Genomic DNA, 26362 nt, shown 5'->3' with positions numbered 1-26362 from the left:
TCACAAATGTTTTTGGTTTACAAGAAGTGAAAGAGTTTCATTAAGCTAGGAGATTCTCTAAGCATGTGTTAACAAGACCAGCAAAGCCAATCCATCGGTCTAAAAATCCACACCAAGGTCAAAGCCCAAGGCTCATAGTACACTGCAGCTTAGTGCAGACCAACAGCAGATCGGATGGAGTCGATGAGGATGTTGTTGTAGTCACCACCGGCCTCGTAGGTACCGAATCCAGCGAGCTTGTTCTTGAGAACGAACTTGCCCTTGTCGTAGAAAGAAGCAGCGTTGTCGTAGCTGACATAGATCTCACGCTTGGCATCATAAAGAACAGGCTATTCAAGTTAGTACTGTATCCTTGTAATTCTAGGGTGCAAAGTGACTTACTGTCTGACTGCAGTTGTCCCAAGCAGAAGCAATACCAGGAGCAGGGTTTCCCTTGGTATCGAGGAACTTGGCCTCCTTGATCAAGCTCCAGAAAGGATAGGTGCCTCCAGGAGGGTTGGGGTTACCGCAAGCATCGACGAGAGGATCGTTGTCCCAGCTACTTCCCTGGAAGCGATCGGTAGAGTTCTGAGCGGGGTACAGCTGGAGCTTGTGGTTCTTGCTCTTGCCAAAGGCAGAGGTGCTGTTGACCTTGAAGCCATGGCCGTAGTTGGGAGCGCCGAGGACGAGCTGGGAGGCGGGCATGCCGGCGCCGGTCCACTGGGCGATGGAGTTCTCGGCGGCGCCCTGGTCGTTGCGGGCATCGCACTTGCGGTAGAGGGGAGAGTTGGGGCCGGCGACGGCGGACCAGGCACCGTAGTAGTCGTAGTTCTGAACCTGTTAGTATAGATATCAAGTTTGGTTCAAGGGTAAAGTTACATACCATGAGCATGATGTAGTTGATAACCTCAGCAAAGCCACTGACATCCTTGGAGGCGACACCAGTCTTGTCGTTCCAGGGGAAGACAGATCCAGCGGCAGTAATGTAGAATTTCTTGCCCTTAGGGTCCTTGCGAATCTCCTTGAAGAACTCGAGAAGGTTGGCAGTGTCGTTCTCGTTGATATCGTTACATCCGAGACCCTGGCGGTTGGGGTACTCCCAGCTGAATTCCGTCAGTCACGATCTTCCTTTTATTTAGGAGATCATAAACTTACTCAATGTCGAAGCCTTCGAAGCCATACTTGTCAACAAAGTTGATGACTTTCTTGGCGAAAGCAGTGCGGTTCTTGGCGGAGCCGATGTTGGTGGAGAAGTGTCGGCTTCCGGTCCAGCCACCAATTGAGATGAGAGGCTTGACGTTCTAGAAACATTTGTTAGCCAAACCAATCTCTTAAATGTCCCGAATTTTGGATAACATACGTGCTTCTTGGCATCCTTGACGAAGCAAGGAATGTTCTCAGGCTGCGACTTGGAAACATCAAGTGTTCCATCAGGCGAAGTCTCACTACATCTCATTAGCCCTCATCCCCAATCACGACATGGAGTACATACGCAAAAGCATATTTCACATCAGTGTACTTGTTCCAGGGCATAGCCGAGACAGGAAATCCCCTATTGGCGTGGAACCCCGCAAAGTAGGTCGAGGCAACCAAATACCCCTCACTGTTAACAGGGGGAATGGCGCTGGCGCTTCCAAGGCTCAGCAGGCCTACAAGCGAGGCCGAGATAGCTTTGAGGGACGGCATAGTTGCACGGAATGTTATTTTACCGAGAAGAAAAAGAGCGTAAGAAATGAAATGAGTGAGAGTGATGACCGGTTAATTGATCGGGGGGTAAGCAGCGGTTATATATATATGTTTGTCGTTATTAACGTTGCATTACAATCCTACTCTAATAAGCTTTCGAACAATTTCGGCGCATCGCAATATTAAACAAAACAAAAAAAAAACGTATGAGCCGCTGCCGCCCTGCAGAGCATTAAGCCTCAACCTGCAGCGCCCGCCTGTAGCGGCAGTTGATTGTTTAAAAATCCCCTGAGATGTAGCAGCTAACAACCCCTAGTGCAAAGTTTATTCCCTTTGACTCCCCGCTTCTAGAAAACTCCCTGTCATTTCCGCATCTGCCGAGCTATGGTTCGTGCTCTTTTCGAGGACGTCTTTATGAGCGCTGGGGCTGTCTCATGTTTAGGGGACGCGTTGGTTGACCATTTCCTGACAAGTGCTACGTCATTGACTGTGGCGGGCATCGCTTACATTACCAAGAGAAAGGACAGATCTGATGGCGCTGCTACTGTACGGTGCCGTTCGGCGTCAATTGACGCGTATGATGTGACGGTGTAATTGAAGATACGGGAACTTAATGAGTGATAGACTTCATCTCATTTCACTGTGAGGGTATTCTTTGGACATCAGTGATCTAAAAGGTCCGGTTTTGCCGTGTTGTGGTTGCAGTGGGTTAACTACCGTTCCAAAGGACCGGTTAAGGGGGGATCTTCACTAAGGAGAGTTGTTTTTAACCGCTCGGCACGTACGCTGGGAGGGTATCGCGAACACGAAACGGCTGTGATGACTTGGGATTGGATCACGTACGGGTATTGGGGAGGAACCTTTTTTTTTTTTTTTTAACCTCAAGAGGGAAGATGATTGCAACGAAAAGATGTCCGTCAAGGTGGGAAGAGTCTCGTGGTCACCCGACGCGTCAACATGGTCGCGTATTCCCCGCGAGGACATTCAGAAAATATCACGGCGGCGTAACCGTCTTCCCGTCGACATAATAATTGAGATGACAAGATCAGATAAAAAAGGCGATGATCTAATTCTGTGCCACGTACCTCTTGCGCGACCTCCTGTTTTGTCATGCGAGTGTGAATGCAATGTCTCCGGATCAAATTGTCCCAGAATTGCCGGCGCATGAAGACTCAGGGATGTTGGGCGTTGACCTTCATCCCCTTTTTGTCGGCACGATCCGGCATCCCACCGTTAAAATCCCACTGCCAAGAATAGACACTGTCGATCAGATCACGGGGTAGAACGATTGGAGGGCCAGTGCCAGGTTTCTACGGATGGTGAAACGTCAAAGCCATACCGTAGCACACTGATGAGCGTTGAGCCCGCTGGTGAGAGGGCTAGACAGATACCATACATGCTAGGTAGTCAAAGTAAGGTAGTCGGACTGACTTCAACGGCTGCGTCAATAATGGACGACAAGATATTACTTTTTGGGCTAGAAATTTCTTTCTCATCTCGATAAATATTTTTAAAACGGTCTAATAACCTTTTCCAACGGTTTGCGATACATTTATTTAGATACATTTATTAGAGGTTCAGGGTAAGCAAACCAGCGAGTCAGCCATTTCGGTCACCTCGGGATCTCCTGCCTATTGCGCATCCCCCAATTCTTCCCCACGCACTAACAATCAGCTCTCTTGTGGGGAAGACGATTCATCCTTATCTCGACTCCAGCGACGATAGCCGTCCCTCTTGGCTCTCCATATGGGGATAGTCTAGTCTCACTGTCGGGATCACTATCTTTCTTGATGGTGTTTCGGCACTTCTGGACTTGCCATGCTGACGGCTTAGCCCGGCATTGACAGATAGCTATTCACTATACTCTTTAGGAAACTGACATGTTTCTGGAATTGAAGACGTAGACTGTTAGTTAGATCATGATGACCGAAATGGAAATACGCAAGTCTAGGGAAACGAGTAACAGTTTCCGAAAGATTTGTGTATATAAACTGTCGTGAAGTCAGCAGTAAACAGACCTCATCACTCTCAATCATAACCATCTTCACAGTCTCTGACTTCACTTACACTTCTTCCCCATAACTCTCATCAACAACCTTCAAAATGGCCGCCCTCAACGCAGACACCCTCGACATGTCCCTCTTCTTCGGCACCCCCTCCCAGAAGCAAGACTTCTGCGACTCCCTCCTGCGCCTGCTCAAAAAGCGCGGGGGCGTCAAGCTGATCAACCACCCCATCCCCTCCACCTCCATCCACGAGCTCTTCGCACAGACAAAGCGCTTCTTCAACCTCCCCCTCGAGACAAAAATGCTCGCCAAGCACCCTCCCCAGGCAAACCCGAACCGCGGGTACTCCTTCGTCGGCCAGGAAAACGTCGCCAACATCAGTGGTTACGAAAAGGGTCTTGGACCGCTAAAGACTCGTGATATCAAGGAGACTGTGGACTTTGGATCGGCGAATGATGAGCTTGTTGATAACCTTTGGGTTCCGGAGGAGGAGTTGCCCGGTTTTAGGAGCTTTATGGAGGGGTTTTATGAGTTGGCTTTCAAGACGGAGATGCAGCTTCTTGAGGCTCTTGCTATTGCTCTTGGTGTTTCTCCCGATCACTTGAAGTCGCTGCATAACCGTGCTGAGAATGAGTTTCGAATCTTGCACTACCCCGCCATTCCTGCCTCAGAACTCGCAGACGGTACAGCAACCCGCATCGCAGAGCACACAGATTTCGGAACCATCACCATGCTTTTCCAAGACTCTGTCGGTGGCCTTCAGGTCGAGGACCAAGAGAACCTCGGAACATTCAACAACGTCGAATCAGCTTCCCCCACAGACATCATCCTCAACATCGGTGATTCTCTGCAGAGGTTGACGAATGACACTTTCAAGGCTGCGTGTCATCGCGTTACATACCCTCCTTCTATCAAAGCTGGTGATGGCGAGCAGGTCATTCCTGAGAGATACTCTATCGCTTACTTTGCTAAGCCTAACCGAAGCGCTTCGTTGTTTCCGCTGAAGGAGTTTATTGAGGAGGGCGTTCCTTGTAAATATGAGGATGTAACTGCTTGGGAGTGGAATAACCGCCGTATTGAGAAGTTGTTTTCTGCTGAGGCTAAGGCTTAAAGAGGTGAAAAATGGGAGATGGATGGTCAGAGTGATAGTTTATAGCATAGCGGAATTTTATTTGCAACAATACTCCCTCTATCTCACCTGCATTTACCTCCGTGATCTTTGCCTTCAGAGGTAGAAATGAGTATCACCTCTAAGCATCCAACTTCGCGTGATCAGTTCTAAAGTCACGAAGGTTCCGTTCTGGGTAGAACGTCATATTCTCCTCTGGAAATATGCTTCGACACTGTAGATAATGGAGATAATGGTTCTTCAGCATCTCGTCATTTGCTGAGATTATCTCACATTATCCATGGGTATCCACTACTTCAACCGACTGACGCCCTTTGTCTTGTCTTCCCCAAATCTCCACCAAAAATGCCACTATCGCCCATCACGCGGAGAGAAGCAATCTCGAAGCCTCAAGACTCACACTAGAACACTCTAGCTCCCCAAACCAACCTATCAAACAACTCCAATTCCATCCCTAGGTTCTAATTCGCCAATCCCCGTCGCACTCGCCGATAAGCCCCCCCTCCCAAAAGAGCAAGCAATCCCGATCCCCTTCCTCTTAAGACAAACCCTCACTCCCCCATCTTCAGATGAATTAGTATTGACTCAAACGAATTAGTATGTCCAACACCAAATCCAGACGAACGCACTCTTTCGGCGGGTGTAAGACATGTCGGAAACGTCATCTCAAGTGTGATCAGTCTCTTCCGAGGTGTAATCGCTGTAAGCAGGCGGGACTGAACTGTGAGGGTTTCACGCCGGCGCTGAGATGGTTGGTTTCGACGGGGAGGGAGGTTTATGATAGACAGCCTACGCAAATTGCTGATGTTGGGGCGGAGCAGTACTCGAGGAGACATTTGTTCACTGGTAAGTTAGGTTTGTGAAGGTGTTGAAGAATTGGGTTGGGCTGACTTTTGTAGAGGAGGATAGGGAGCTTATGAGCAATGCTCTTGTTATGAATGTTCCGTCGACGGTGACGGCTGCTTTGAACCAGATTGATGAGGAGTCCAAGGGACTTGATATCAAAGATGACGCAGCGAGTACCTGTGAAGTTGGGCCTTTTCAAGTCTTCAAATTTGAAACCAGTCAATCCGTCACGACGCCATCAGACCATGTCTCATTCAACGACATGGATCTCGACACTCTTTCCGAGAACCAAACCCAAGACTTTTCAGAAACCATCGAAAACGATCAAATCGCTTCCAATGACTTCTCAACAACGTCCCTCGATTTTCTGCATTGGGGTGATTTATTCACCTGGGACGTCAGCGTTCTCGACAATCCGCCTCAACTCCCCTACGACAACTTCGACACTTTGCCCATGAATCTCAATTGGCCCAACGAGACCAACATGGGTTTCTCCGAATCTTTGGACATGATGCCTTTTGAAACAGCGAGCGATGACGTTGCGTGGCCACAGCTTGATCTCATGATGGATGCACCGCTTCTTCTAAAGCACTTCAACGACGACGTCATCAGCCAAATGGGTTCTCTCCCCATCAACGAAAAGTCAGCTTGGAAGACTCTTCACTATCCCTCTGCTATAATGACGCTGAGCGAGTTGACGATGTTGGATGTGGACAGAGATCAGATCAAGCGTGCCAATCTGGCTACCTTTTACGCTCTGATAGCTGTATCGTCATTCCACCTCTCCCTCAACTCCATCACGTTCCCAAGTCTAGCTCGACCTGGTGATCATTGGAAATCTCTGTCAAGTCGCACATACGAAGCTGCGAAACAACATCTTAAAGTCAGTCTCGAAAAGGAATCGCAGCCTGGACCGCATAAAGCGAAGTACAAAGAGCAACTGATGGGTATAAGTGCCGTGCTAGCAACAGCAGTACGTTCCCCTACCACCATACACAAATGCATAAACTAACCATCGTAGCTTCTCTCTGGCAACGAAACAGACACACGGTGGTGTCTCACCGAAATGGAACGCCTCATAAGCTGGCGCGGCCTCACCAAACCAAGCATATCCCGCCGCGCCCGTCTTCTTCACAACATCTACGCCTGGATGCGCATCGTCTCCGAGAGTCTCAACGTGTACCTCGACGAGAACCACGCCATCGAAACACCCTTCCGCACCACGACCTCACGATCCATTAATCCCGACATGACACTCGACAACTTCCTGCATCTCGAACCGCGAAAACTGCACGGTCAGAAGATGAAACGCGATATTAAAGATATTCACCTCGCAGATGCGTCGCAAGATCATGAGAATATGTATATGCAGATCTACGGCGTTCCAGAGACGTGGCTTAGTTTGGTGTCGCAAATAACACGTCTCGCCAACGTAATGGATCGTTTGTCCGCTTCTAAAAAGTCCGACGCAGAAGCGCTCATGGCATTACAGCCGCGCGCTTCGTACCTCGAAAACGCAGTCTGTCTGTTCCGCTCACGACACAACGAGAGCACAACTATGAGCGCAAGTCCCAGCGCCCCAGGTGGAACACCACACATGCACATGGTACGCGCCCTCGCCTCCGCGCTGGTAATATTCTTCTACCGACGTATCCGCAACGTGAACCCCCTCGTCCTGCAAGATAGCGTTAACGACGTTGTTGAGTCGTTGCATGCGTTTGATGAAGCGTTGGAGAGGAATAATCTGCTTGGACCGGGGACGGCGTGGCCTGCGTTTATAGCGGGGGCGGAGGCGAGGGCGAGGCAGAGGAGGGATATAGAGGAGTGGTTAGATAAAGGGTTCGGGAGGAGTGGGTTTGAGAGTTATAGGGCTTCGAAGGAGGTGCTGGTGGAGGTTTGGAGGAGGAGGGATGAGGCGGAGGGGATGCCATCTGGGGATGTATGTACGTGGATGGAGGTTTGTAGGGATTTACATCGTTGGCCATTGGTGTCTTAGTTACGGCTTAATGATTACGAAGTTATGCAAGTTGTATCAAATATATATTAATCGAGACTATTGTTTGGCTTTAAACTTTTGCTTCCAGCCCCGGGGCGACAACCTCGTGCATGATGTACAGCATCGCGCCCAACGTTGATCTTATAGGAGTAGCTGGGTCCACGCGTGCCGGCCAGGGCCATCAGGAGGCAGTAGCAAAAAGGCCCACAGCCAGTAGACTCAATCAACAATTGATCGGTTGATCTGCAGGTCCGCCGAGGCCCTGACGCATTGATGCCATTGTCTGATAACAACAGCTCGAACCAAGCTACGTCGCGTCTCCGTACCACCGCCGACTCGTCCATAGCAGCATGGATGAACATAATCTCTCTGAAAGGACCAAACACCCGATTCCAAAACGAAGAACAGGCTCGCAAATGGCATCAAGTTTGGTCCCATTTAGTATTTTGAGCAAGACTTCTATCACACGGCTCGTACATGCAAAGCTCTTTGCACTTTGCGATGACTCGGACCGTCTGCACACACAGCATTCGTAGACCCAGCGTCGGCGACTGGTAGGGGTGGTCGTCTCGAGGGTGTTAGCGGATACGCACGAGGTCGCGGACATCGGTTGTCTTTTGTGATCATCCTCCTGACAACGTCCCATCACGACCTTCGCTGCATGGCTTCGGGTTATTGACATGGCGATATCACAACCCAACATCGACCCGTCTTGCGTCGCTGTTAGGCTGAAGCCTTTGGGAGTCAGGTCTTGCAGCACCAGGTATTGGATCAATAGTCGCGAAGGCTGAGTCGTCGAGCGTTTCTCCCGGCAACGAACGATCCTGAGTTCCGTCTTGACGCGCCTCGATCCTAAATGGTAAAAGTCCTGGGACAGGTTTGGAATGACGGAGGATGGGCTCAGCAGGCTCTCTGACTGGCATTTCGGGCTCCAAAGAGCCTGCGAGGTTCATTCCCCATTGTCCCAAACCTATCTTCTTGTGCGCTCATCCCACCTCCGTAGACTGGAACCCATCGAGAACATTTGCCCTGAACCAAGGAACGTAAACATCCCTCGCCCATCTGGCCAGCTCCCTTATCCCGGCGACAACAGCATACGTATCCAGAATACTCTGCGTCGTGCCGAACTGTCTCTCCGTCCAAAGAACAGTCTTGTCCCCCTCCAACGTCGAAAACACAAAGAGCCAGCGATGACCCTGCACGATAATCCCCGGTATAAATCCCAATTGGCCCAAAACATCGTTCGCTTTTTGTTTTCGCAGTATTTCCTCTTCTGCTGTCAAGGGCTGTGCTGTAAGGCCAATGACGGAGCGGAGGAAAGCCCATTGCGCAGCATGCCAGACTCCCATCTGGAGTTGCGCAGCGTCGAGTTCTTTGCCAGGACGCTTAGTCTCGATGCTCAGAACTATAGGGGACAATTGGAGGGGCGCGAAGTCGGTGTGGTTTACGGTGAGGGTTGGTGTTCGGCGGCCGAGGGCTTGGAGGGCGTGGGAATCGGTGGGCTTGAGGTAGAGGCAGAAGTCGACCATTTTGGCTGTCGAGGAGTAGGGTACGAAGCGACGGTGCGGACGGGCGGTGGTACTAGGAAACAGTTAGCTAAATGCCTGATGTTGTTGGAGTCCGGAAGGTTTACCAGGTAGTAAAGTTGAGAGGCGTGGCTATGGGAGTGTTGGGTTCTCTGAGGATAGCTTGTAACAGACGATGATGCACTTCCATATTCCAAGCCGCCTCTTCATGATTTGTGTCATGACAGTGACGAGCAAAATCACAGATTTGAGATATTTCTTCCGAGAGAGGAACTCGTCCCGGCAACGTATCTTCACCCTCTTCTTTGAACGCAAACCTCCACAAGCGCGTATTCTGTCCCCGAACCAGCGGGCTATCCAGAATAGCACTCTTCTTGTCAGCAGGCAAGATCTCAATCCTGCTTACAATCTCTTCAATCGTATCAAGAAGACAGGAGATGACCGGGGGCGCGGTGTCGACGTTTAGTTGTCTGCATTCAAGCCCTCTTTCTTCCAGCCTCAGCCTGAGCATTTGTTTCTTTGGCGAACTCGATCGTGACCCCTCGCCTGATTCAGACCTCGAAGCGGACGAACCAGTGGATGAAGGAGGAGGGAGGTTTGCAGCGCGCGGCGTGCGATCCGGATCGATGAGGCGACGGCGCTTTGGAGTTGTTCCCTCCATTGAGTCTGAAGTTGGCGGACTAGGCAGCGCTGCCTTTCGCTTCGAGGTTTTGGAGAGGGTTTCGGATGGGAGATATTCGTTGGGGAGGGAGTCGAGCCAAGATGCTACACGCTGTTCAAGCATGGTTGGCGTCGATGAAATGACCTTGACATTGTTTGATGATGGCGATTCAAGGTCCTTGCTGCAGGTTGACTGTAGGGGCATCGGATTTGAAGGTAGCCCGAGTCGGAGTTGTAGAGCCCCAGCAGTGGTTGAAAACTGATGTCACAGAGGGTCGTGGGGTTGGCACAACAACAGCTCCACTGTATTGGATTTGCAGCGATGCTGATCTTATGGTTAATCATCAAAAGCCGTTATGTTTTTGAGAAGCCCAAGACCCTAAAAAAACGAATATTATACGTAACAGAATGTGTCTCTACAATCTACTGGGCTCTTGAGCGAAGCCCATCATAAGAAACCTCTTTGGAAGATAGAACTCACTGCCGACCACGGCGAGCCAAGAACAACCCGGAGCCGATTGAACGGAGCGGTGATCTTGGCTGAACTGAGAAAGTTTGGTCTAAATTAAATTAAAGTCTATCTAATTATATGTTAATTCATATTTAAGATGCAATTGATCTATTGATATTCATTTTCACCAACAAGATATATGCGGTTCACCACGCAACATCCGACATTGCAGTTTGGCCGTTGGTTCCGCGCCGTCCGGTCGGATCACTGCATCCGCTCGACCGATCCTCAATTCAAGAGAATGAGACAACAATAGCAAGAATTGCGCAAATAAAGCCTCATAAACATAACTCTTCATATTGGGTATCATTAACTAACTATCCCGCCATCAGCGCTTTCCAACATTGCTCCTCAAACATTCTCCAAATACCGTATTGTACATTTCGACGTATCAGGCGATGACCTCACAGGCACCTGCACACCCGCTGAGGACGGTAGGCTCTGTAGATCGTAAAAGTCAAAGTCCCCTGGATTTGTAGCGTTCGACGGTGATCGTTCGGGGCGGTCGTCGTGCTGTCGTTTCATGTCTTTGACGAGAGCGTAGAAGAAGGGAGTGTTGGAGACGATGCATGCGCAGAGAATCTCAATTGACGCCCACTACCACACGTTAACAAAGGCCCAATACCGAAAATGGAGGGGAAATCACCATCGATCGGGATCGTTGAGAAACGGACTCGTTGAGGATGAGAGGGAGGCGGAGGATCGTAATGGCTACCAACACAGCACCAACGCTGAACAAGAAGCCAAGCTGTACTTTCTCCTTGATATCGAGCCGGAGATGTCGAAGCATCGGAAACGGAAGGATTATAAGCGCAATATTTATTATTATGTTGCAAACCGCCATTAATATCAGGTTGCCGACGGCGCGATTGCATGCGACTTCTGCGGTGCAAATGTTAGCTGTCATGCGGTGGCGAAAAACCTCGTCGCTGCTTACTCGTATCATCGTAATTGAGCGCCCACATTCTATCACCTCGTTAGCAATGTCTCGACAAAAGTGGTAGATGAACGTACAATGATAGAGGGCGACATTCGGCGAGGATTGTTATAAAGACCGCGATGAACGTGGCGATGATGAACCACCAAAGCGCATCCGTGACGAGTTTGCCCCAGCGAAACACATCAATGAAGCGTGAATAAAAGGCCAATAGCCCCAACTTCAAACACCACAGACTATCCCAAATCAGCAAATTCTCTCTCAAACGTAACGGTCCACATACAACATGGCGTAGAATATCCGCGCAGGTATGAGAAGCTTATGCGAAAGCTCTCTATCCCCATCAATACTCTCCACACTCTGTCCCCAAGTCTGCGCCTCCGCCTCCGTCGCAGGATCGTACGTATGGTCCGGATTCAGCGTGAACGAGAGGAGTATACAGACAGCGCGCCCAACAAGCGGCAGCACCGCGATTGTCATGTAAAAGTCGTCGATGCGCCATCGTCGGTGGCAGGTCGTGTGGATGTGGCAGCGGAATATGAGGCGGTAAAAACACCTAGCTACTATGAGAGCGACGCATATAGCAGTCGATGCTAACGTGAGGGCTGCGTCCGAGGACGATGCCATGCCTGCTCATGGTGTTGTAGTCTCTGTTACACTGGAGGTCATGTCGAAAAAAGAGAGATTGTGGAGGAGAAGGGCGAAATGAATAGGTTGGGGGAGGCGAATTGCCGGGTTGCGGGGAACGGCTTGTTACCCAAGGGAAAGGATCTGGGGTTCATTCAAATCCCTCGTGGGTGGGCGCTTCGGTTACAGGGCGTGATGCTGTTGAAGGATCGAGACTAGGATGGTTGAGCTAACGACTGAGCTATCGTTCAACGGGAATCGTTGGCGTCCACTTCAACGGCGTGGGTACATGTTAACCGGAGTAATGTTTTGTTCGATGGGAGAGAAATCTTCATTTCGTGACTGTGATCGTTGTGCAAAACGGTTGACGAACCTTGCATTTTGACATGCAGGGGACCTTGCTCTGTCTCAGATGAAGGAGAGATTTTAATTGACGGTCATTTTGTTTCTGCGGCGTAGCAGCGTTGTATTTTCGAATTAACGGTTTTTTCTCGAAAACTGGGAACGGCAAACTCTAAAATAGCACTGTTGTTTACAGGGCGCGTGCAGGTTTTGACTTCAATCTGGACCGTTTCATCCCCGTTGAAAGCTCATCTTGTCTCTGCCGCTTTGACTTTCAGCGCACCGTTCCGGGCGGAAGTCAAAGTGTTCTACAGCGACGATCACAAGCAACGGTGCTGCGATAAACGAATGTCACGCGTCTGAAAGTGCGCGCACAGACTGTCGCTATTTCTAGACTGGTGATGTCGGTCCGGAAGATGGTTTAGCGTCGGCGAAGTCAGCTGAGCTTTGGAATGGTGGCATCTTAGTTCATTGACCGCCTCAAACTCAACCTCACCCCGCAATTCAATCGTCAACCATGGCTCGTAAATGGAAGGCTGGCGTTGCATCATAAATTCGATCTGATAGAGCCAATTCAATGTCATAAAGAGAATAAAGATATGATGTTTGTTTACTCTGTAGATAAGCGTGTATTGGTGACTACCCTGTAGTATCCCACTGTTGCTTAATCATCGCAAATTCATAGCCGTTGGGTATCATCTCCTCGCTTTACCTACTATCAGCCTTGTGCAAACATATGCAACTTTTTATGGGTAACAAAGCTATGAGATCGTTAGCCTGAAATCCCCGACCATCTTGTATGCGCCAGTATCTTTCTGTGGCTGCTGAGATTTATTAAGTGATATGCAAAAAATGTTTGATGATACACCTCGTCCGCCACCACCGGCACCTCCGCTGCCGCCTGCCCTCAACAAGAAAGCCTCGAGAGAGTCTCCCTTTGTATTAAAAGTCAGAAACGCGCCAGAAGACTGGTTCTACCAGCCCCCGAGCCACGAGCCCACGGCGATCTCTTTGAGCCCCTGACAGGGCCTTACTTCGTATACGGAATATTGAAGGACCCAAAAATGCTAGGCGATGTCCTTGGACTGGAAGAAAAGCCCGCGCTGCGACCCGCCGAGGTCGTAGGCTACTCGCGTAAACTCTGGGGACAGTATCCAGCTATGCAAGACGGTCCGCAGGACGCATAAGTCAGTGGTGCTGTCTACTATGTGCAGTCTGTTGCTCATGCGAAGAGATTGGCGGAGTACAAGACCAACAGCTACAGAGCCAAGCCATGCTTTATTCAGTATACAGATGGAAAGGAGCCTGATGAGGACTTTGGCCATATTTTCATCTTCGTCTTTGATCCAAGGGATCTACAAGAGGGGGAGTTTGATCTGGGAAAATGGTTGAAGCGAGTGGGACGATCATCTGGATAAAACATCATAAAGATGGAAAGTGTAATTGAGCAAGCACTACATTAAAAAGACCTTACTCTATTCCTTGAAGATCTTGGCGCACACCCCAGTTAATGTCCAGAAATACCCTTGAGTTTCGTCTCGAACAATATGAGTGGATATCTAATTTGGATATAAGAACCATTGACAGGCTAGTCTGTCTTATTAAACTTTGTCTATTACATTTATGCCATCGCGAAGCAATAAATCCTAAACAAACTACACAAATCAACAAGCCGTCTGTTGCTGGGAATCTACTGCAAACCATAGACCGAGCAGCCAGTTCAAAGGTCTACTACTCACTCAGCAGTCTGGGCCAAAAATTGACAGGCACCATTGAGTAAACGAATATTGATCATCCATGTAAATGGCCGACTAAGATCAGGTTCTTATTCCTGTTAGTAGTAATAGCCCAGCCGAACCATCACTAGGAGCTTGCTGTGATCAAGCTCGAGAGGCATGATCAGAGAAAAAAAGACCTTGGTGTACAGCCATTCACGTAAAGCGGTTAGGGGGAGTGTCGGGCTTTGAGCTGTTTTGGCGGTTTCATCGTTCTATTTGTTATCATCTTAAGATAGTCCATCTTAAGAAAGTAGATCTTCAGATAATCACTTACCAGTAAACTATATCTGTTACAAGATTATAGACTTTTAAAGGAGTTCTGCTTATAGAGTATTGCCAATTAGCTTATCAAGACCGGACTTGAGTCAAAGGGAACAGAGAATCCTAATTTCTTTTACGCCTTATTTAAAGTTCAATAAAACTATAGTGAAGAGCACTCGGATACTCTTACGTTGTACTGCTCCATTCAGACCAGTCAGTTGTGTTATTAGACATGCCTTAAGATACTGCATCGGGCTCGACCCGGACATCCAATAGCTTGGGACATTATTGGCTTAACACCTGAAGTATACATATCATTACTTCCTTGTTGATGTCCAATGCAACCTCAGCCTGTATACTCCTCCCGTTCCGCACAGAAAGGCTAGAAGGTTCCATATTTCTCGGTCCAACCCGAAGTGGGATCATCGAAGCACGTAGTAGTGTTGCACTGAGCATACACCAAAGGGTTGATGTTACATTATCTCACCTGCATGTGCGGCAGAGTCTTTTGGGACATCTCTTTGCATGCAGCACGCTCGGGACAGCCAAGAAACGTGGTACTTGACAAAGAAGTTCCTCCACGTGCTGATGCTGAGATGCCCGCTGTGACCCAACTTCTTATCTCGGTGCTGACGGTGGTTCGAGTTCTCGCAGCCTTGGAGACTCGGAGTATCCCACTTAGATTTGTAACCATCTTGTAAGGTAACGGAGCCGACCGCGCCGAAGATCGATCCGAAGGCCTCCGGAGGATTCATGAGGATAGAGATGAAGCGGGAAGAGGAGGTAAGACACCATCCTGCATGGTCTGTGAACATAGGCCATGCCGATGTCGTGCTGAGGTAACTTTGATGTGAACGCCAAGGGATAGACGGCTTAGGTTCCGTTTAGGCAATATTCAAAGTGCATCTATGATTGACTAAGCCGAAGCAACCGCAGGAAAAGTACAGATGAAATGAGCATTGCATCAGACAGTCGGCACGGGGCTTTCATGAGTCACAACTGGAGACATGACAGATCTCGTTCAAGTTCGTTTAAGCAAGACTCTTGGCTAAGGCAATAGTAGTAAATTATCTAGTACGTATTTGACATGATAACATAAACATGATGTAAAAATTGCCGAAACAAGAACAACCCAACCATCACATGTCTTTCTCTCGCAACCCCTTCTATCGCCATATCGTGATCACCAGGAGTAGGCATCCACCTCAAGTTCAAAGACAGTCTTGGAGTTGCGCCCAATACCAGCAACAACAGCCCGCACATCATCACATAGGGATCCAGGGCCCGATACCACGATACCGACTCTCTTCCAGCCGGCCGATGCCTCTTCATCAATAAGAGCAGCAACATCGAACCTTGAACCAATTCTAATGTCCGTCTGTGCAGTGTTCACGGCATCGAGGGCTGGCTCGATCTCGTTGACGAGACATCGAGCTTCTGCTTTGACGCTCCATGCCAACTTGACGTTCCAGTGGTTGTGAATGAGCGCAAACAGACTCGTGATACCAACACCACCAGCGATAAGAAGAAGCCTGTCGCAGCGTAGGACCTGTCGTGTGTCGCTGCCAGGGTATGGCCCCTCCAAGAAGGTGAGTAAGCGGTCATGGCTCTCGAGATACTTTGTGATACCGGTAGACTTTTTGATGAACAGTGTCACTCCAGCCGAGATCTCGGCTGAGGCTGATGATTGCCTGACCACTGCAATTTGAGTTGTCGACTTCTCAATATCTTCCAATCCCGAGGAAGCTCCTGGTGAGGTTGGAGACCCAGGTGTAGCTGAGGTTCCACGGCGTTGAAGCGCAACTGTAGGAATGACTGAGAAGGGATGATTCTCCCAAGGTCGCATTGGAGCAAGCGTTGGGAAGTAGACGAAGACGTGCTTTCCAGGATCCAAACCCCAGCGAACGTTTGGTACATCGGCTCGCACGTAACCAGCTCCAATGTCCTTAACCTTGGATCTCAGAATACCCAGTCTGATGACTCGTACAATTCGAACAAGGCGCTCGAAACCCCAAAGGGCAATGGCAAGGTAAAGCCAGATCTCGTGTCCAGTCGTATAGCCAGGTGAGTGCAGACGAATGGAGGCATATCGCAGCATGAGATGATACCAGCATCCGACAATGACAAGCGCAGCAATGAGGATGTGCATAAGCAAGAAAAGCTCGTAGTTGGCCTTTCGAACATAGAGTCCACTTCCAAGGCAGGTAATCACAGTGAAGATGACAGTGACTGAGCCCCAGCGTCTCCAGTCCGTGGTGCCCATCTTGTCAGAGCCTACCAAGACAAAGATAGCGTGCAGAACAGCCAGCAGAGCAAATGTTCGTCCAATCCAGCGGTGAAGCAGGATGAACGTCGAGCGCGACCAGTTAGACAGCCACAAGAGAAGGTTGTTCCTCGAGGGGAAAAGGATGATCAGTGGGAGTAAGGCGAATGCAAGAGCTCCAGTGCGGTAGACGAGATAAGCAAGTAGTTCTCGCCGTTCACCCATGAATCTAGCATGCGGCTGACGGAGCTCGTAGTCGATGGCGGTAAAGACTACGACGAGAGCAAGGATTAAGGCGATATATAGACCCTGACCAACAGAGGGAGCATTGCCAAGTTTGAATGGTAGAGGACGTACGGAATAGGTGCCGATCATGCTTGGATAGAGGATGTATGGTTTGAGTTTGTCGTAGACTGATGGGATGAGAGGTAGATAGCCGGACCAGGCCATCAGGATCGGTATTCCGACGGCAATAACAACAAGAATGATACTGAAAACAAGTTAGTGACTTTCATCTCTGAGTGAGACTTGAGTAACATACCCATATCGTGCTCCCATTATCATCTCATGATTCGTCGCCCAAAGTGAGTTCCATTGACTGAGGTACGCAACCGGTGCGAGCGTCGATGTCTGGTTGAGAACCTTGTCTGTTATGTTGAGTTGATACCGAGGTGGTTTGGGATCAACCTCCATGAGAGCCTCCGAGTAGGACCACTTTGCGGGAACGAATTTGCTCCCCGTAATCCACTCCTCCCAGTAACCTTCAATCTTGGACAACTTCTCATCGGCACAGTTGTCACTCATACACCAAGCCACGGATGTCAAGAAGGCTGTGTCGTTGGCTCGGCATGCTGGCGGAGTCGCCATATGTCCATCGTGCATGCTTGAGCAAGGTAGCATCAGAGGAGTAAAGGATCGAAGACATGCTTCAGCGCAGACAGGATCGTATGAAGTCAATCCATATCCCTCAAGTCCCTGAGCGTATGTTGAACTGACTTGAACTGCCAGAAGCAGTGAAAGGGAGTTTAGCAGTGCCATGCTGCCACTTGCCCCTTGGCGGTTCATCTTAGGAGGTTCAAAGTGGATATCAAAAATGTTGGTGGATTGCGTAAAGATGAGATCATCCAGTGATCATTTATAGAATGGAATAACGGTGATATAACTTTGAGTTTGTGTTATGGACAGGCTGGTGGACGACACCTGCTTTATACATCGACCTGCCATCAACATCGAGCCCAACCAGGCTGGCGGGCCCAGGCCTCGACCAGGATATCGAAGCAACACCAACACAAAGATCCCATCACAACGTTACTACCCATACGCCCAATGCTTCAGTTGCATCATCCCGCTTCGACTCCGGCCATCGTGATTCATCCCATAAATCCCCACGGGGAAACTCTAATTCCTCGCCCCAGAACCTCTATCAAAACCACCTACCTATCTCCGCCTGCCTCCGGGTCCTGTTTCGGTCCAATCTAGAATCGGCCCATGACAGGCCCGATTAACCGTCTAGCCGCTTGCTCCGTTTGCTACATGCCTCGATGAACATCTCTTGGCAGGTCATGCCGAGACCTTGTGGTGAAATTGCATGCCAGATCAGCGTTGCAGTGCAGTTGGCCCTTTCCGGAGTGGGAGCCGGGTTTCTTAGATACCTGGAAGCACGGGAAGATATGCCGTCTCTTAAGATTTTAAAGAGTCAGTTGACTTCCGTCTGATATCTCAGACTTATACTCCATAGACGATTCTCGACCTCAAATTTCTTGCTGTGAGTGTTTGTTTGTTGGCTTCCAAGACATCTTATCGCCGATCAAGGAATTCGGAAGACCACATTCCGAAGAGTCCAATATCTAATTGAATAAACACTCATTGGACAATCCGGAAGACCTAATTCGGACCGTATTATATTACCACCCCGAATATTGACGTCGGTCATTTAGCCGGGCCTATACTCGGCGGATTTCATTGATCTTCATCAGATAACCAACCCTATCGGTAGACTCGGCGAGTTTCTTTTAAGCTTACGCGTTTTAAGAGAAAACCTGGATTTCGAGAACGAAGGCATCGTTCGATGTCTTATACTCATTCGATTCAAAACGTCATTGACGACCCTCGGAGGAAGACATTCCGCATCCTATAGCGTCGTCGGCAGATCTGGTTAAAGATCGACGAATCGTGAAACTGAAGGTACTTTACCGAAATTTGCTTAGTAAATGTTTCATACACAAGGCTAAATAGCCGTGCCTCTTTACTATTCATGCAGGAAAAACTTTAATCAGATAAACTGCCGTAATCGTACCAAGTTTTCGCTTACAACGGCTTTTGCTACGCTACTATTTACATATTGGGAAGCTAGTAATTGCGAAAATGGGGCTTGGTAAGGTAAATGGTAAGGAAAACGAGTCATCTGGCTTGTTCAAGAGGAGGTAGCCAGGAGCGGTGTAGCACTCTCAACCAGAGCAAGGTTACAGCGCACGAAGTATTTACTGGAATAGTAGTATTTCTCGGATGAATACGAGGGAAGCCTGTCTCAAGATGCAAGATAGCTCGGTACTTGTGCCGTGTAGCCGATGGCCATATTTAAAAGCATCGTGGACCTCTGCAAAGTATTTCTACCTGGCCTGGATCAGGCCTCTGTCCATGACTGTCCGGGATTTATTTGGTCTTTTGCTTATATATGATGTTTCTTGGAACAAAGTCCAGATGGTGTCAGACAGAAACCTGATAGCCAGAGCTTTTAGATAGCCATTTTCCCGCAACCTTCCTTGAATATGACGAAATACTCGTAGCCATCCCAAGACCCTGGAGGCTCTACTAGATCTTGAACAAAGATAGAACCGTCTTCTTATTTCCATTGTTGACAAAGGGATATGTCCTGAGACAATCTAAGCAAGAAGTTCGACGGGCTGATAAGGGATAGGGAATGCTCAATTAAGCGAACATTCTGACATATAAGGTTGCATCCTAAGGTTGTTTGCACTGACGGCGGTACATTCTCTCATGAAAACATTATAAAAAAGTAGAGGTAGAGTAAAAGAAGAGTGTATTTACATGTAACAAACTGGATAGATTCTCTTGGTGTTTCTCACGTGATATTCTGCAGCCAAGTTCCAACCCAAGAGTCAGAATGCTCATTTTGAGACTGTATCATATGTGTTGGCAGCCTAAAGTTTAACCTTATGGCCAGCAATCAGCTACGTAGTTGCAGTAATGACTTGTCAAGTGTAGATGCGCGAGATGAATCCTGTTGCTCTAGCTCACTTCAGCAACGAGATTACTGAAAAGCTGGATCCGACTTATCTTTCAATGTTTTGAGATTTATTAAGTATGGAGGAAATCGACTAGCATATCGAGTCGACATGCAGGAAGACACTTAGCATTTGTCATAATTGAATGCTCTATATATCAGTATTTATTATGGCGGCCTTTTAGACCGTCAATTGGACCGTCAATTGGATGACAGTCCCCACGACCTCTATCCGTACGAGCGAGTCATTAGCATCACTTTACCCAAGTTCTCTGTGGTGATATAAGCTCTCAGCCACAAGTCTCAACTGCAAACAACACATCCCTTACATCCGTAACTATATCTAAATACGCTACCGTTCCTGATACAGCCTCACTTGTTCATTATCAGCTGCCATCTGATAACCGCTTTACATCTCCCACGTGGCCCATGGTCTTTAGACCTGCCTCTTTCGGCCACCATGGTCTAATTCCCGGCCTTAATTGCAGTGATCTGATACACGTTTTTCCCAGCACATTACAAGATCGACCGAGATACATACGTATCGCCGATGCCAAGGCGGACTCTCCTGTTGCAGACACTGTTGTACGTCAAAAATGCCTCGCATGGTGACTTGAACTTGTTATTCTATGGGCCATTGACAGGTCAATTTGCAGCGTCGTATTCTGCCAACATGCTGGTCCACTCACCCCACGAAACACCAAAAGATCCCAGGACAAGCAGTGTTGAGCACTGAAAGCTAGGTTCAGTACGTCGCTGGTAACAAATATTAAACCTTAAATCCGACTCATCCGATATATCGTCTCAAGATGAAAGGTTATGCGTTAAGGATCCATCTCAAATTGATAGATATGTGATCCGTGAGGAATGCTCTCATTAGACGAACAGGGTTGTTGGTGGAGTTCGTCTGAAACCCCAACCTTCAGCCGCAATCCTTCATCTGCTTGCATCCTACAATCCTGGGACGAGCCAACCAGCAGTATGGTCAAGCGAGAGGAATGTGGAATGACGAATGTCCCATTTGTTCAAAATCAAGGTTGAGGATCGACCGTTTCATATGCCAAAACGAAATGATCCATCAGTCGGCCCGGCAAATCAGGTTCGTGATTGTTCTCCATCGCGGAAATATGCACAATAGATAAATGGAGAGATCGGGCGGATCTATTCCGTTGTTATCAGGCCATATGCGCAGGTATGTGAATGGAGTATAATCCTTGCGAACCTTGATCACAGACATATATATCCGGGTCTCTGGGCAATGTGAATCTATTTCTTATAGCCTAATCCAGTAAGCCAAAGAGGGATTGATTCCCATCGAACGAATATCTCTTTCCCTGAATCATGCATCTCAAGTTAGCGTTGCCTCTCTTCCTCGCCGTTGCTGAGGCCTGGACTCCCCAGTCCAGAGGTAAGACATGATAATGTCTAGCAGATGGCAAATACTGACCACAAACAGCGGCGGCAAAAGCCAACGGCGAGAAGATTACCGAGCGATGGCTTCCAAATGATGATAAAATCCGCGGCGTCAATCTCGGCTCGCAGTTCATAATCGAACGATGGATGGCTGAAGAATCGTGGAAGAACATGGGCTGCAGTGCTTACAACGACGAATGGGCATGCGTCAAAGGCATCGGTCAGGACAAAGCCAACGCCGCCTTCAAGAAACACTGGGAGACTTGGATCACAGAAGATGACATCAAGCAGATTGCAAGTCTTGGTCTCAATGCCGTTCGCATCCCTGTTGGATACTGGATGTACGAGGATATCATCCAGAAAGGCGAATACTGGCCCCGCGGCGGCATCTGGCATCTTGACCGAATTGTCGGATGGTGCAAGAAGCATGGCATTTATGCGGTTATTGGACTCCACTCTGCTCCTGGTATTAGCTCGCCGAACGAACAGTTCACCGGCCATGTAAGTGACTATCTCCCCTCATCAAACATATACTAACCAAGTTGCAGTCCATCCCCAATCCTGGATTCTATACTGCCGAGAACTATGAACGAGCCTTCAAGTTTCTCGAGTGGATGACCAAGCGCATCCATACTAATGGGAACTACACTACTGTTGGCATGCTCGAGGTCCTGAACGAGCCCGTACGCGCTGGCAAGTGGAAGGCTGAGGCAGATGACATGATCAAGAATTACTACCCTGGTGCATACAAGCGCATCCAGGCCATGGAGGGTTACCTCAAGGTTCCCAAAGCCGATCGCTTACACATCCAATACATGGTAAGCTACATTAAAGAGACATATTAGTGTATCTCGCGCTGACCCGATGATAGGGCAAAAGTTGGGGTGCAGGCGACCCAAGACAATACCTCCCAGACGACGATCTCATCTTCTTCGATGCCCACCGCTATCTATCCTTCGACAACAGAATCGCCGGTAATAAGAAAGCATATATCCAAACCGCCTGCAAAGACAACATGGGCCAGCACGTTTTTGTTGGTGAATGGTCCCTATCCGTGAACTCAACTTTGAAGAACACAGATGAGTTCAAGATTGAAGGCCAAGAAACATGGTACAAGGCTTACTGGGCCGCTCAAGCTGAGTCTTTTGAGAAATCAGATGGATGGTTCTTCTGGTCTTGGAAGTGTGACGGAGATCTTGGCAAGAAGGATTGGAGATGGTGTTATCAAGCTGCTGTTGCTGCCGGTGTTATTCCCAAGGACGCTAGTAAGGCTAAGAGTTTGAGCCCTTGTGCTAGGTATACCAACTAAGTTATAGAACCTTGGTGGGCCAGCTCCGTTCTTCAATTCTGTATATATTTTGAACCTTTTACTCGGTTATTGATGCCGAGCGAGTACAGAAATCTTGACTTGGAGTATCAGAAGTCTAGCGAATTGTTCCACTGCCGAAGCCATTGGCCTATCATTTCTTTCCCATGGCGCCAAAGTTAGCGGATTAATTGGTGTCCGCTTCCCGCTGGGCCTAGTGGTGAATCATAGGTGTTTCAGCTCGGACATGTTGCATCGTGAAACGCTACATGTCGAGAGAATATCGGTGTAAATAACAGCTCCAATCGCCTCCCCCAAACCCAAACTAATCTCTTGTTCTTCTCTCGAATTATTGTTCTTCCAGTCGAATCTCTCTTCACCTATTTGCTCTCTTGTATCAACGCTATGGCCGATCGCTACGTCACCATTCACGAGTCCCCCAACGGGCCAGGAGACTCACGACCAACAGCTATCCAGATCATCAAGGATGAAGGCCTGGAAGGAAAACTGAGCGATCAAACCGTCTTCATCACCGGCTGTTCTGCGGGAATCGGCATTGAGACCGCGAAAGCGCTGCATCTCACTGGCGCAACTCTATATCTAACGGCTCGAGACCTCGAAAAGGCAAAGTCAGCCTTAGGTGATCTTGCTGAAAATGAGCGTGTTCATCTTCTCGAACTTGATCTGGAGTCGCTCGAGAGTGTTCGATCATGCGCTGCCAAGTTCTTATCCGAGAGTCCGAAACTCAATATCCTTATCTGCAACGCTGGGGTCATGTGTACACCAGAAGGACGTACGAAAGAGGGCTTCGAAACACAATTCGGGACAAATCATCTTGCTCATTTCCTTTTGTTCCAACTCCTTCAACCCTCCCTGGCCAAAGGTGCTACCTCTGATCGTGCATCGCGAGTCATCATGCTGAGCTCACTTGCCCATCGTTTCGGCGAAGTGGACTTTGACAACGTCAACATGGAGGGCTGCTACGATCCCAACAAGGCGTATTCTCAAAGCAAGACTGCCAACCTCTGGACAGCTAACGAGATTGAACGGAGATATGCCAGTGAGGGTATCCATGCGTGGAGTGTCCAGCCAGGTGGTGTCCTCACAGATCTGGGCAGACATTTATCTGAGGAACAAAAGAGCGGCCTCGCAGTGGATCCATATCTCAAGACAATTTGGAAGCTTCCAGATCAAGGTGCTGCTACAAGTGTTTGGGCAGCTGTCGCTCAGGCTTTGGAAGGTCAAGGTGGGAAGTACCTCGAGGACTGTCAAATCGTCGGGAAGTGGGATCCTTCCACTCCGCTTTATGCAAGAGGATACGGGGAGCATGCATGCGATACTGAAAAGGCGGCAAGATTATGGAATAAGTCTCTGGAGTGGGTAGGCTTGTAGTCAACGCAGTCAACTTTCAAGGGTACGTGTTATCTTTTTACAGCTTGAAGGACTGTAACCACTGCCTGATTTCTCGTAGAAAACTTGTCAAGGATGCCAACAATACCTGCATTTCCATATTTAGATTCCGTTCTGCCGAAGTATCCTCACCTCTCGAGTCAAGGAAAGCAGTCATGTCTATGCTGAGGCTATCCAAAGCCTGATCGCGGTAAAGTTGCATCTCACCATCTCGTAAATCCTGCCCAAAGCATCACGCGAGACAGATTAAAGGGGAGGAAATTATATCTCACAGCCATGCCATGAGTCTTGTAGTTAACCCTCAATTTATTGGTCTAGAGTCCCGACGGTAGATTAAGAGAGAGTACGAGGTTAATAATATCCCCGGCATCCACCGGACCCCTCTTCAATAGCGTCGATTAAACTAGCGAATCACACCCGTCTCTATTATCACCAACCCTTGGCGATACTGAATATCCTCACCCAACTCTTGCACATTCTGTTGAAGTGATCATCATTCGCAAGCCAATGACTTGGCAAGTGATGTCGGGCCTATTTCTAAACCCGGAAAACCGAGGATGATGATGCCATACTCCACCCATAATGCGTTCGTATCCGACGATGTCGGCTCTTGCACGAATTCGGGGTGATGCCGACTGATATGCGGGGGATTTAAGCTTAAATGGCATTAATCGATGGATTTGAGCGATATATAAACATGGCCTGTTTCCTCTTTTCTGTTTCCCTTTGCTCTCTCACCCCTCCATCACCATGAAGGTCCTGTCAAACCTCGGAACGCTTCTGGCTTTGTCGCCTGTTGCGCAAGCTACAGGAGGACATTACAACACCGTTAAGCTTGATGGCTACGGCAGTTTCTCCGGTACCACTGTCAACAGCACTTTCACCAAGCAGAAACTTCCTGCACCTGTTGATGCTTGGTTGGGTATCGACTATGCCACTCAACCTACTGGCGACCATCGCTTTCACCCTGTTTCTTGGCCCGAGAAGTTCAATGGCGTGAAGAAGGCGGATGACTTTGGCAAAGCTTGTGTCCAAGAAGTCTCATCCAGAGTCCCGCTTGACTCACAGAGCGAGGCATGCCTCAACTTCAACGTGTTTCGACCCAAGGGTGTACCTTTGAGCAAGAAACTCCCTGTTCTTGTGTGGATCCACGGCGGTGCTTTCTACGCTGGAAGCTGGGCTAGTTTCGACGCCGCTGCATTCGCCGCCTCATCCAAAGTTCCCATCGTGGTAGTCAACTTTCATTACCGCGTCAATTCTCTCGGCTTTCTGCCATCCAAGCTCTTCCAAGACGAGGGTCTGTCGAACCTAGGGATCCGAGATCAGCGCTTTTTCCTGGAGTTTGTGCAGAAGCACATTGGTGCTTTTGGCGGTGATAAAGACGCAGTTACTATTGGTGGTCGCTCTGCTGGTGGCCATTCAGTAGGCATTCACTACTTTCACAACTACGGCAAGGATAACAAGCAGTTGTTTGCTCGGGCGATTCATCAGTCTGGTTCGGTCACTTCACGAGCTTTCCCTAATGACACTTATCCGTTGTACAAGCGACAATACGACGAGTATATTACTTACCTTGGATGTGATAAGAAGAAGGGCAACAAGGCAACTCTCAAGTGCCTCAAGGGAGCAGATGTTAATGCTATCAGAAACATCAGCACCAAGTTGTATCACGACTTTGATCCCCAGCTGACCTGGCCATTCCAGCCCGTGCATGGCGGACCTCTCTTCGAGAAACCTGGCTCTCAATCTGGTTACGACGGAACATTTTTCCACGTCCCGACGATCACATCCACAGTCACCGACGAAGCGAAGTATTACACCCCTGGCGACCTCGAGACCAACAAGGAGTTCTTAGATTATCTCCACAACATCTCACCAGCTTTGACCAACAAAGATCTGAAGGAGTTATCCGCTCTTTACCCCGATCCCGCGAACCACAAAGACTCGCCATTCGCCAACTCACCCAACAGCACTCAATACAACCGCATCTCCGCCGCCTGGAGCGACTACGCCTACATCTGCCCCGGCCAAGAAACAGCATACCGCGCCTCCACCGCCGGCGTACCAACCTGGAAAGTGCGCTTCAACACCAACAACAGCTTCCCCGCGTGGCAGGGTATTCCTCACACGGCCGACACGGGATTTACCTGGGATGAGCCTACTACTCAGTATCCCGAGATCAGCCATATCTACCATGGGTACTTGGCTAGTTTTGTTGCGACAGGTGATCCTAACAAGCATAGGTATCCTGGAAGCCCAGAATGGCCTACTTATAATGGACGGGAGAGATCGCCGAAGCAAATTGTTGTTCAGCCGGGTGATACGAAGGTTGAAAAGGATAATATTCGAACGGAGGCTTGTCTTTGGTGGAGAGATCCTGAGAGAGCACCGAGACTGAACAAGTAATCTGCATCACCGAGCCGAGGTATTCTGCAGCTTAGT

The 26362-nt window shown here is 48.9% G+C and overlaps 8 protein-coding genes across 8 annotated transcripts; 5 read left to right on the top strand and 3 right to left on the bottom strand.

Moving 5' to 3' along the window:
- Positions 1-17: 17 nt before the first annotated feature.
- On the bottom strand, positions 18-1795 carry FOBCDRAFT_323430 (glycoside hydrolase superfamily). Its single transcript, XM_031191043.3, has 6 exons — positions 1472-1795; positions 1340-1424; positions 1135-1280; positions 863-1082; positions 382-810; positions 18-329 (listed from the first exon to the last, which is right to left on the bottom strand). Exons 1-6 carry the CDS (start codon positions 1663-1665, stop codon positions 150-152), a joined length of 1254 nt encoding a protein of 417 aa, XP_031032274.2. The 5' UTR covers positions 1666-1795; the 3' UTR covers positions 18-149.
- A 1973-nt stretch (positions 1796-3768) lies between these two features.
- FOBCDRAFT_146126 (uncharacterized protein) lies at positions 3769-4782 on the top strand (the record flags this gene model as incomplete). Its single annotated transcript, XM_031191042.2, has 1 exon — positions 3769-4782. The coding sequence occupies one exon, from the start codon at positions 3769-3771 to the stop codon at positions 4780-4782; it is 1014 nt and encodes a 337-aa protein (XP_031032273.1).
- Positions 4783-5345: 563 nt separating this feature from the next.
- On the top strand, positions 5346-7756 carry FOBCDRAFT_253348 (fungal-specific transcription factor domain-containing protein; the record flags this gene model as incomplete). Its single annotated transcript, XM_059611039.1, has 4 exons — positions 5346-5646; positions 5700-6619; positions 6668-7589; positions 7731-7756. Exons 1-4 carry the CDS (start codon positions 5400-5402, stop codon positions 7754-7756), a joined length of 2115 nt encoding a protein of 704 aa, XP_059465965.1. The 5' UTR covers positions 5346-5399.
- Positions 7757-8628: 872 nt separating this feature from the next.
- On the bottom strand, positions 8629-11903 carry FOBCDRAFT_244122 (uncharacterized protein; the record flags this gene model as incomplete). The annotated part of the gene is made up of 8 exons (XM_031191038.3): positions 8629-9223; positions 9276-10010; positions 10310-10388; positions 10762-10936; positions 10986-11221; positions 11277-11305; positions 11354-11512; positions 11560-11903. 8 exons carry the CDS (start codon positions 11901-11903, stop codon positions 8629-8631), a joined length of 2352 nt encoding a protein of 783 aa, XP_031032269.3.
- A 1226-nt stretch (positions 11904-13129) lies between these two features.
- Positions 13130-13693, top strand: FOBCDRAFT_323426 (uncharacterized protein). The gene is made up of 2 exons (XM_059612097.1): positions 13130-13366; positions 13460-13693. Exons 1-2 carry the CDS (start codon positions 13310-13312, stop codon positions 13661-13663), a joined length of 261 nt encoding a protein of 86 aa, XP_059467911.1. The 5' UTR covers positions 13130-13309; the 3' UTR covers positions 13664-13693.
- A 386-nt stretch (positions 13694-14079) lies between these two features.
- FOBCDRAFT_146253 (uncharacterized protein) lies at positions 14080-17612 on the bottom strand (the record flags this gene model as incomplete). Its single annotated transcript, XM_031191036.3, has 6 exons — positions 14080-14235; positions 14585-14604; positions 14772-15156; positions 15264-15267; positions 15472-17037; positions 17089-17612. 6 exons carry the CDS (start codon positions 17610-17612, stop codon positions 14080-14082), a joined length of 2655 nt encoding a protein of 884 aa, XP_031032267.3.
- Positions 17613-20972: 3360 nt separating this feature from the next.
- On the top strand, positions 20973-24137 carry FOBCDRAFT_190567 (glycoside hydrolase superfamily; the record flags this gene model as incomplete). The annotated part of the gene is made up of 6 exons (XM_031191035.3): positions 20973-21199; positions 21248-21705; positions 21753-22022; positions 22076-22469; positions 22875-23890; positions 24027-24137. The coding sequence occupies exons 1-6, from the start codon at positions 21133-21135 to the stop codon at positions 24135-24137; spliced, it is 2316 nt and encodes a 771-aa protein (XP_031032266.3). The 5' UTR covers positions 20973-21132.
- Positions 24138-24670: 533 nt separating this feature from the next.
- Positions 24671-26326, top strand: FOBCDRAFT_280008 (Alpha/Beta hydrolase protein; the record flags this gene model as incomplete). Its single annotated transcript, XM_031191033.2, has 1 exon — positions 24671-26326. One exon carries the CDS (start codon positions 24671-24673, stop codon positions 26324-26326), a length of 1656 nt encoding a protein of 551 aa, XP_031032264.2.
- Between the last annotated feature and the right edge of the window lie 36 nt (positions 26327-26362).

This window comes from Fusarium oxysporum, chromosome X (assembly GCF_013085055.1).
Source record: "Fusarium oxysporum Fo47 chromosome X, complete sequence".
Lineage (NCBI taxonomy): Eukaryota > Fungi > Ascomycota > Sordariomycetes > Hypocreales > Nectriaceae > Fusarium > Fusarium oxysporum.
The sequence above is the reverse complement of the archived record's forward strand: the minus strand, read 5'-3'. Positions and strand labels throughout refer to the sequence as shown.

Coding starts and splice junctions, on each gene's coding strand:
- FOBCDRAFT_323430 (XM_031191043.3), bottom strand. CDS start 1,665: ATGCCGTCCCTCAAAGCTATCTCGGCCTCGCTTGTAGGCCTGCTGAGC. Junction 1,281..1,339: donor TCAAGGATGCCAAGAAGCAC/GTATGTTATCCA, acceptor AAATGTTTCTAG/AACGTCAAGCCTCTCATCTC. Junction 1,083..1,134: donor TTCGAAGGCTTCGACATTGA/GTAAGTTTATGA, acceptor GACGGAATTCAG/CTGGGAGTACCCCAACCGCC.
- FOBCDRAFT_323426 (XM_059612097.1), top strand. CDS start 13,310: ATGCTAGGCGATGTCCTTGGACTGGAAGAAAAGCCCGCGCTGCGACCC. Junction 13,367..13,459: donor CGCTGCGACCCGCCGAGGTC/GTAGGCTACTCG, acceptor TACTATGTGCAG/TCTGTTGCTCATGCGAAGAG.